Below are 9,503 nucleotides of genomic sequence, written 5' to 3'. Positions count from 1 at the left end.
TGTCGGGGTAGGAGAGAGGGACGCGGTTCTCCCAGTGCCACTTCACCTGGTGTGCCACTTCACCTGGTGCACTGGGACGCTCACGCGCTGCCTCGGCCGGCAGAGGCGGAGGCGGGGGGAGGCAGGGAGAGGGGTGGCGTGGTCCTTGCCCTTGCCTTTGCCGGAGAAGAAACCCGTCCTTGCGGGGGAAGGCGGGGGAGAGGGGTGGCTAGGGTTGCCGTTGATGGGGGAGCAGAGGGTGGCGAGATGGGGACGGGGGGCTTCTGGAGCGAATGAGGACGGCCCTGCCGCACGCTCGGATTAAAAAAGGCCGACCGCAGTCGCTGACGCGTGGGGCCGAGCTGAGCGGTCGTCATAAATTAAGCTGACCGTGGTAGTTGGACGGCCGGCAGGTAGGGACGCGGCGGACATCGAGAAGGCGCGCGAGGCATCCGCTTCGCGTCCACACCGACGCATTTCTGCCGTAAATTTGGGACGCAAATGGATCGGCACAGGCGCGTTTTGCGAATGGGTCGGCGCGTTGGACCTCCACTTTTGTCCGCGCCGACCTAAACGGACGGCGGCGGACGAAATGGGTACCTGCGTTGGAGTTGCTCTTACTGTCGACTACGAAGAAGCCTGTGACGAATTTGTGTGCGTTTGTACTGTGTTAAAAAAACGGAGACATGAGAAGGGAAAGAGCAACGGCTCCGGGTTGTGCAAAATAGCACTGATTTTTCTTTGTTTCTTGCAGAATATGATATATACCTGACATGAGTTTTCACACCTTGCCACCAATTCTGAAAGGGCTGGTTGCAAATGGGCCATCCTGTTCCTATATAAACAGTGGACTCGGAGAGAGACTGTGTGTCCTAAGTTCGTTCTCACACATGTGGGGTTCACGACTAATTGCTGGCTCCCCACTGGAATTTGGTTCCCACATGTGCCAAGCACGACTCTGATCTGCCTACATGAGGCCACCCCTCTCTGCCATCAGCTCCACAAGAAGCTGCTAAGAGACTGAGGCGTTCTTGAATCACTGCACACTCCCCTACAAGGTACTTGGAATTCACTTTCCTTTCCTTCTCCATCTACATCTCTCTCTGCTCGCCCCCTTTGTTCCTTCCTCCGTATATTGGTTGAATTTCTCAGTGCTCCGGATGCTCTGTTCGTTCAGAATTCAGATGCAATGCGAGCAGGTCTCTATCATTGTCTTGTTTGCTTGTGGTGCGACCTCTCTTCTGATTTGTTGCATCGAAATCCTGTGTTCCGGAAATGATTCCAGTTCTCCACGGTTTGGTTTGGTTTCTATCTTGGACAACGACAAGACAGGAGCCCAAATCCAATGCTCTATATTTCTTCCTTCTCGTGCTCTTTCTTGATTTGCGCATGGACAGTGACTTGCGTTGCCAGCAAAGAGCCATCCTGCTAGGCCTTTTGCCAACACCTCCGTAGATCGTACGACTGAGACATATGATCCACCGCCAATCCTCGTGGCTTTCATACATTTCTGCTGAACGGTGGTTTGTTTCCCCTTGTTCCAGACATCCCAGAGCAGATAGACAGAAGAATGGAGAGGAAGAAGAAGGGGTGGTTCGAGCGCATCAAGAGGCTCTTCATCTCCGAGCCCAAGCAGAAACCCAAGCCAGACAAGGTATCGTCCCAATCTTGTTTCTTGTAATCTCCGGAAAATTCATGTAGAATTACGGGTGATTCCATGGTGCAAGATTTTCCCGTTCTTTACAGAAGGTGAAGAGCAAGAGATGGCTGGTAGGGAAGCTCAAGACCCAGCACTCGTTTGCCCTGCCAGCTCCGGAGCCGGAGCCGGCGACGGGTCAGATTCAGATAAGGCAGGCGGAGGAGGAGCAGAGCAAGCACGCGGTGGCGGTCGCGCTCGCCTCCGCGGCGGCCGCAGAGGCGGCCGTCGCGGCCGCCCACGCGGCCGCGGAGGTGGTCCGCCTCACAGGACAGCCCTCGCCGGCGCCGGCGCGTGAGGACCCCGCGTCTTCCGGCCACGAACTGTTCGCCGCCGTCGCGATCCAGTCAGCCTACCGCGGATACCTCGTAAGTACTGTAAGCATTGTAGTTGGGCAAGGAAATTAAAGCTGGCTCTGTCTTGTCTTGTAGTAACGCTGTCGCTGTGGGTGCAGGCGCGGAGGGCACTGCGCGCGCTCAAGGGGCTTGTGAGGCTGCAGGCGGTGATCCGCGGGCAGGCGGTGCGGCGGCAGACGGCGGCGACGCTGCGGGGCCTCGAGTCGCTGGTGAAGATCCAGGCCCGGCAGCGCGCCAGGGTCGACGTCGAGCACGACCACGAGCACGACGGCGACGGCATGGACGCCCTGCTGAGGAGAGGCCGGGAGCTGTACGCCGCCGCGCTGCAAGTAAGTTTCACTCGCCACTTTTTTTCTGGAAAAAAATAAATAAATGTTTCGCTGGTCACTCTGCGGCGCCTGGTCGATCGATCGATCGTCTGCCGGCCTGTGTGACTGAACGTGCGAATGATTTGCGACGCACATGCATGCATGCGGCTGCGGCTGGATCTGCATGTGATGTGGGTTAAAGTTGGCAGCGGTCACGTCGTCGATGTGTCTCCTTGCTGGCTGCTGCAGCTTTGCTTTGACATCCTCCTCCTGATGTGGATGTGGACCACTAGTGACTAGTTCTACTCTTTCTAAATATTTGTCTTTTTAAAGATTTTAAATGAACTACCACATATGAATGTATATAGACATATTTTAGAGTGTAGATTCATTTATTTTACTCCGTATGTATCACTAGAAAGACTAGGAACGGAGGGAGTAGTACGTACATGCATGCATACGCATGCGAAGGATGTTGGTGTTCATGTGCCTGTCGAGTCGAATGTGCGCTGCCTCTGCCTGCCCACATTATTCACTTGCGTTTCGGCACGTGGTGTGTCCGCGGTTCGTTGGTAGCCCGTAGCGTAGAGCCCAAATGTGCCGACTTGCTTGCAGTACGCCATTGCATGGCGTATCATTCTACGGATCTAACGCTCTGCATTATCATTACGCAGGCAATTACTCCCTATTTGAACTAAAACCATGACGAGTAAATTGGAACGGAGGAAGTATATAATACAAAGTACTATTCCCTCTGTAAATAAGCATAAGACATTTTAGATCGCTATAAAACATTTGTTTACAGAGGTAATACTACTGTAGTACCTCATGGGGTCTCATGATTGGTGAGTAGTTCAATATGGTCTAATTGTATTGGTTTTAGCCTGATTTTTGGTAAATTAACTGGGCAATTCTTTCTTTTCTTCTTGATTAATCGATGAAGCAACTCTTTTGCCTCCATTTCGGGAAAAAAATACTACTGTAGTACGTAGCCGGTAAAAATCGGCCCATCAGGACAGGCGTACAGATCCGAGAATAGTACTAGTGCAAGTAGTACTAGAGTGAAAGGAAAAGCGAGATCGCATATTTCGACCGCCGTGAAAAATACTGCTGCGTCCTCATGCCGTGTCGTGTGCCGTCCGGGGGCAGATGATTGATCTCGTCCCGTCCCGTCGCTGAAGCAAAGCCGTGTCCTGGAACGAATATGTGCAGTACTGCTACAGTCGGAGTATATTTTGTTATTCCTCCTCTCCTCATGCCGCGTGATGTGCCGTGCAGGAGCAGCAGCAGCAGAACAGCAGCGGCAGCAGGGGGTGGGACGGCAGCACCCTCTCCAAGGAAGAGATGGGCGCCGTGATGAGGAGCAGGGAGGAAGCCGCCATCAAGCGCGTGCGCGCGCTGCAGTACGCCTCCATCCAAAACGTAAATAGTACTCCAGTCCAGTAATCTCTCAAGTGTCAACATTCCATTCAGGGATGGACGCACGAACTGTGGCTGACAAACAAAACAAACTCTGGCAGGAGAAGATCGGCATCAGGAGGCAGCCCATGTCCAGGGACGAGATGGAGACGCTGAACCAGCGCTGGAGCTGGCTGGAGGAGTGGGTCGGCTCGCAGCCCTTCGACAAGGACGTGGCCGTCGACGTGGTCACCCACCCCCACCCGCCGCCACCTCGCTCCAGGGACTCCCTCGCCTGCCTCGAGGACGACGACGACCACGACGACGATGGCTACGGCAGGCGGCTCGGCTACTCGTCCAGGCGGTCCTTCGGCCGCGCCAGGCGCACGCCAGGGAGGGGGAGCGTCGACGACGGGCTGCAGGCCTGCTCGCCGGCGGTGGCTTTCCCGGGGTACATGGCGTCCACGGCGTCCGCCAAGGCCAAGTTCCGGTCCATGAGCACGCCCAAGGAGCGCTTCGCCGTGCCATCCGACGCATACTCGGAGCAGTGCTTCGCCGACCGCCTCATGTCACCCATCCCGTCCATGTCGCCTATGCCGTCCATCGCCAGCGACATGGGCTTTGCTCGCTCCAGCAGGCCGCCGGTTGCGCAGCGGTCGCCGCGTGTCAAGGGGGGGCCGATGACGCCGTCGAGGATCCGCTCCAGGAGGTCCCCGAGCCGCCACAGCTTCGGCTCTGAAGCCGCGCTGCACCAGATGCAGCTGGAGCACTACACCCCTATTCGCTAGACACAAACAAACTTCTTTGTAATGTGACCAATGCTGCCTTGTTTGGCGGGCTTGCTCTCTCCGGGTCTGACCATGGAAACCTTCTCAAACTGACCGTGCTGTGCGAATGCAATATGGATCTGCAAACTTTCAAAATGATGGACGTGTGCACATACAACATGGAAGAACAAGAGAATTCAGTGATGACTTTGCAATAGCAGCTAGTATTCTGATCAACGTTTGTGAACAAGTAACATCTCTCAAGGTCTATTAGGTGAATGAGTAGCCGCCGATCCAGCAGCAAACTCCTGGTGGACACTTCAAGTGCAAGCAAACATCAACGCTTCAAGAGAGCTTCTTTTCTTCATAAGGGGACCATGCATCTAGACTACAAGTTCCTCATCTACTCCCTCCGTTCCAAAATAGATGACCCAACTTTGTACTAACTTTGTACTAAAGTTAATATAAAGTTGAGTCATCTATTTTAGAACGGAGGGAGTAATAATGTAGACATGAATAGACAATGAGTGAACATTGGTGACAGCAAAAGGTGTAAAGATCCCTTTTAATAACCATAGATTTTCTTCGGTGAGGGAAGGAGTGAAACTCACATGAAAGCTCATCACTACTTGATCATGTAGAATTCTAGCATCTCTTGTTCCACAGGGTGAGTCTCTCCCACTATAATGAGACAGTGAAGGGGTGGTCCAAAATCAACATCTAGTAGTTTCTTCATGGGGCCAGCCACAATCTTCTGATCATCGCTTCCAAGGCGAGCTACACCCATACATAGCGAATCTGGACCATATGCTGGAAATAGATAGATCATCTTTTAGTGTTCATTTTGCAGTAAGACTCAGTTTAATATATATATAGTAAACAGAACATCTAAAGCACTCTTAAGAATATCATTGTTGCGGAATTTAGAGCAACTCTAGCAGATCCCGCAAAAGCTCGCCGGCCCTTAAAATTCCGTCCGTTTTGCAGGATCTCCGTTTTTTTCGGCCTGAACAGATCCACTAAACGAAGCCCGGCCCCGTAAAAAATTTACAGGCGGCCCGCAAATCCACCCCTCCGGAGCTATATGTACGGGGTTGGCCGGGTTTTAGGGTTAGCAAACCCTATCCCCTCCGCCACAATCCGCCCGCGCCGCCGCTAGACCTCCCCAACTACAAACAACAACAACAACAACAACAACAACAACAACAACAACAAAGCCTTTAGTCCCAAACAAGTTGGGGTAGGCTAGAGGTGAAACCACCTACCCAACTCCGGCGACAAATTCCGCCGCTTCTCTCCTTATTTTCCTTCTCCTCGATGGCCGGTGGTGCTGCAGGGTGTGGCAGCCATGGCGGGTCGCCTCCGCAAGCTCCCACGGCACGACGCGGAGGCCAGCAGCTCCAGCCGGCCCGCCGTTGAGCCATGGCGCTCGAAGCAAGCGCGCGACCACGGCCGGCTCTCCCGGAGCGGCGAGCGGAGCCCTTGGGCCGGCTTCCACGAGCTCCACGACCAACTCTTTCCGCATTTTCAAAGTTGCCAAGAGGACGATGCGTAGCTTGTCGCAGCGGAGAAGGCTTTGGCAGCCGGAGAAGAATGTGCCGCCGACCGTCTCACCGTTGCCAAGGAGGAGGCCGACCTCGCCAACGCACTCCACAAGTCTGTCGTGAAGTTCTACCTCGGCGTCGACGAGTGACTGTCGACTTTATGTTTAATTTGTAGCGCAAAGATGTTTAATTTGCTATGTATGCACTATGGTTGTGATGAAGTATTTTCTAGCGCAAAGATGTTTTTAAATTTGCAGTACGAGATTTACAGGATCTGTTCCGCCGGGGCCTTCGCGTTCCCACAAAATCGTTTTCGTGGGAACCCTAAAATGATTTTGCAGTACCGGATTTTAGCGGATCTGCTAGAGATGCTCTTATCAGGTTGTGACATTGATCAGAATGTTCCAAATAAAGCTAACTCGTAGGAAAATAAGTTAACAAACACTAGAAAATACCAGATCCCCCATGCAGTTCCTCCACCTCCAAAAGCTGACTTATTGCAGTGTTCACGGTCATGAATCTTGCTGGTTCGTACACTTTCTTTCCTCTGAAAGCAAACATCTCAATTATACAAAATGGCAAAAGACTACTTACATCACACAACATTGAGCAAGTCTTTGGGAGGAGAATGCATAGACAAGACACTAGTGCATATCTAATTCTCGTTAGAAATATTTTGTTATTCACCAGAACATACTTCAAAGATAGAAATTACGTAAATTACCTGCATAAGGACTCAAGTGTTGGCTCCTTAACACGGATGTCTGCATTGGATAAGAGAACTACTAAGTTATCTGATAACATGAACCCGTAACCAAGCCCCATTAGCAGCAGCCGATAAGTGGTAGTAGTAGTAGTATGAGCACTACTACTGAAAACAAATTTGCCGTACGTTCAAATCATCAGAACTAGTATATCTTAACTTGAAAACCAAGTGATTGGAGGAGTGCCAGTTGCTGTTAAATTACAAGAAACCATGACTAGGAAATGTGTAAATGTCTAGTAATGGTGTATATTCATCAGAATTATATCATAACTTGCAGACAAAGTGATAGTAATTTCACTATTACAAGAAACAGTGACTAGGAAATGCGCAAATGTCTAATAATGTCACACAGTCATCAGAATTATATCTTAATCTTCTCACGGTATATAAATATGTTGAGCATTTGTGCATTTTTCATAAAAAGAATAAAGACCCTATCCTGAAGAGAAATATTAACAGGCAGGCATGCCATGTATCTCAGCCTGTCATGGTCAATCTCAGGAATACCAAGTGCTAAATGTTGTTTGCATGGTTCAAGAAAGCAACACCAACCTAGTAGGCAAAGAGTATGCAAGCCAAGTCGACGACTGTTCTGAATTTTCTCGTAGAAACTATCCGGTCTCCATGTCTCTGTGAAGAAAGGTATAGAGATGGTCTCTCCATAGCGGTAAAGTTGCAACCCACAAACGCCAATAGCATTCATGACAGATGCATTGTGGATAACCTTAACCTCTACCCCCATGTTCTTGGCACGAACAACCAAATCAGTGTGTGTGGTCGCCCTGCAAATTTCATCGCAATTATGTGCAGGTTAACGTTCGACTTATTAAACTAATATAAAAATCTGTGAATACAACAAGAATATGACACATGGGAGAAAGTCTACACACTTAGCTTACACAATGGCATGTACAAAAACAGGATCATGCATCCAGGGCAAACATGTGAATGGACAAAGACAGAAAATAAATAGCATGGATACACATATATAAATGCACAGTCTGTTTGATTAAAGGCGCATGCAAATAAGTGCATATATAGACAAATGCACAAAAACATGCTTGCGTGTGGGATGTGGCAGTTGCTTGTTTCCCTAAAAAAAAGTCTAGAATTGAGACCAAATACTTATGTAAAACACAACCAGATCATTATTAGTATAAATAAAATAATTGACCACACGAGCATCCACATACGAGCAAATGAGCGCACTGCCAATAGCACACTGAACAGAATCGCACAATATCGAAGTCTCTGAAAAAATAGAAATGAGCACGCATATCCTACACGCGCACGACCCAACAGAGCGAGCCAATCCAAATACCGGAAGAAAGCGTGGCAACCATTACCCAAACGGGTCGCCGACGACTAGGAAGGCGACGTCGGCGTCCGCGGCCTCGCTCAGCATCTGGTCCGCCCGCTCCTCTACCATCTCGCGGTCGGCGACCGTGATCTCCTTGCCGTACATCTTCTCCTGCAAAGAAACGGGCAGCAAAGAGAGGTGAGGGACGACTCCTACCCTGGTGCGGCCGCGCAGACATTTGCGCGAACAGGTGGTGGCCATCCAAGAGAAGAGAGAAACCCACGAGGTTGGTGAGCGAGGCGGGGTCGAGGCCGAGAGAGAGGAGGGAGGTGTAGGCCTCCATGTAGACCTTGGCGCAGCGGCGGACGGCGTCGAGCCCCCGCACCGTGATGTCGCGCTCGTCGCCGAGGCCGAGGCCGACTATGTAGAGCATCGCCGCGGTCGTTCGCTTTCTCCGTGCTCTGTCGTCTCTCGTGCGGAGGGAGGGTGGGGAAAACTGGCGACTTGCGACTACGACACAACACTGTTCGGCCGTGCTGTCGTCCTATACTATACTCGGGATTCAAAGCGAAACAATTAGGGCAACGGGTAAAACCTGTATCGGTCCGCTTGTCGATTCAAACGTTAGAGCAACTCCGAAACAAGAAAAATCAGAAGAATCTTTCCCTCTATTGACTATCAATCCGCGTCTTCGACTTCTATTAGTTTCTTTTCTTCTTTAGAATTCTTTGGTCGAATGAAAGGAATTAGAAGACGAGGGGTATAGTGAAAACCAATAGCGATTCATACAAGCTAAATCTTTTAATCAATGGTGGGCCAATAATGATTTTTTTGGATCTCGGCACGGATTATGACTTAACTGATGATCCATCCATAAGATAGATCGGCGGCTACTCCTCCGATGCGAAAGTAATTGTGCAACTACATTGATTTTAGTAAAGGGCGCTTTAGATGCACGTGGTACCAAATTAATGCCAGATAAAAAGGTTTTTTTTTAACTTGTGGGAATGTGTTCTTATATATTGATAGGCTTTTGGTTTACACGACCAATCGCAGCGAGTGCTTGTCAAAAAGCTTTTGTAACTAATCGTGTAGGGGATTTTGAGTTTTCAAGAAACTGCTCGAGTTTTAGCAAAAGTTGCCCTATGAGGTCGCATTGGTTGGTTGAAAGGCTTGAAAGAAAACGTAGTACTGGGAGGATTATACCTGGCCGACCCAAACGGACGGCGCTTTTGTTCGTTTTTTGTCTGTTTTGGGTCGGCCGCCCGCCCGCCGTCCGCCCTCTTTTAGATTTGGATCGGCAGTGCGTCCAACGGGCCGACCCATTTCATGACCGCGCGCTTTAGATCATGCCAGCGGCCATGCCGTCACCCTGATTTTGGCGCTCCA

At 50.5% G+C, this 9,503-nt stretch overlaps 2 protein-coding genes across 3 annotated transcripts; one reads left to right on the top strand and one right to left on the bottom strand.

Moving 5' to 3' along the window:
• The first annotated feature begins 782 nt into the window (after nucleotides 1–782).
• LOC123120724 (protein IQ-DOMAIN 3) lies at nucleotides 783–4,660 on the top strand. 2 transcript variants are annotated; one of them, XM_044540715.1, is made up of 6 exons: nucleotides 783–1,037; nucleotides 1,524–1,633; nucleotides 1,726–2,043; nucleotides 2,130–2,360; nucleotides 3,618–3,761; nucleotides 3,860–4,660. In XM_044540715.1, exons 2-6 carry the CDS (start codon nucleotides 1,550–1,552, stop codon nucleotides 4,523–4,525), a joined length of 1,443 nt encoding a protein of 480 aa, XP_044396650.1. In that variant the 5' UTR covers nucleotides 783–1,037; nucleotides 1,524–1,549; the 3' UTR covers nucleotides 4,526–4,660. The 2 variants fall into 2 exon arrangements, with proteins under 2 accessions (XP_044396650.1, XP_044396649.1); XM_044540714.1 differs by lacking the exon at nucleotides 783–1,037 and adding an exon at nucleotides 1,151–1,178.
• Nucleotides 4,661–5,034: 374 nt separating this feature from the next.
• LOC123120725 (probable diphthine methyl ester synthase) lies at nucleotides 5,035–8,643 on the bottom strand. The gene is made up of 6 exons (XM_044540716.1): nucleotides 8,398–8,643; nucleotides 8,161–8,285; nucleotides 7,367–7,596; nucleotides 6,773–6,812; nucleotides 6,504–6,595; nucleotides 5,035–5,314 (listed from the first exon to the last, which is right to left on the bottom strand). Exons 1-6 carry the CDS (start codon nucleotides 8,545–8,547, stop codon nucleotides 5,130–5,132), a joined length of 822 nt encoding a protein of 273 aa, XP_044396651.1. The 5' UTR covers nucleotides 8,548–8,643; the 3' UTR covers nucleotides 5,035–5,129.
• Between the last annotated feature and the right edge of the window lie 860 nt (nucleotides 8,644–9,503).

Source organism: Triticum aestivum, chromosome 5D (assembly GCF_018294505.1).
Source record: "Triticum aestivum cultivar Chinese Spring chromosome 5D, IWGSC CS RefSeq v2.1, whole genome shotgun sequence".
Lineage (NCBI taxonomy): Eukaryota > Viridiplantae > Streptophyta > Magnoliopsida > Poales > Poaceae > Triticum > Triticum aestivum.
The sequence above is the reverse complement of the archived record's forward strand: the minus strand, read 5'-3'. Positions and strand labels throughout refer to the sequence as shown.

Bases quoted from the DNA above. Each gene is read 5' to 3' on its own strand.
- LOC123120724 (XM_044540714.1), top strand. The intron at 2,044-2,129 runs GTAAGTACTGTA...CTGTGGGTGCAG, and splicing joins CAGCCTACCGCGGATACCTC to GCGCGGAGGGCACTGCGCGC. The intron at 2,361-3,617 runs GTAAGTTTCACT...TGTGCCGTGCAG, and splicing joins TGTACGCCGCCGCGCTGCAA to GAGCAGCAGCAGCAGAACAG.
- LOC123120725 (XM_044540716.1), bottom strand. From the start codon at position 8,547: ATGCTCTACATAGTCGGCCTCGGCCTCGGCGACGAGCGCGACATCACG. The intron at 7,597-8,160 runs GTAATGGTTGCC...TGAAATTTGCAG, and splicing joins GTCGTCGGCGACCCGTTTGG to GGCGACCACACACACTGATT. The intron at 5,315-6,503 runs GTATTTTCTAGT...ATCTATTTCCAG, and splicing joins GGAACTGCATGGGGGATCTG to CATATGGTCCAGATTCGCTA.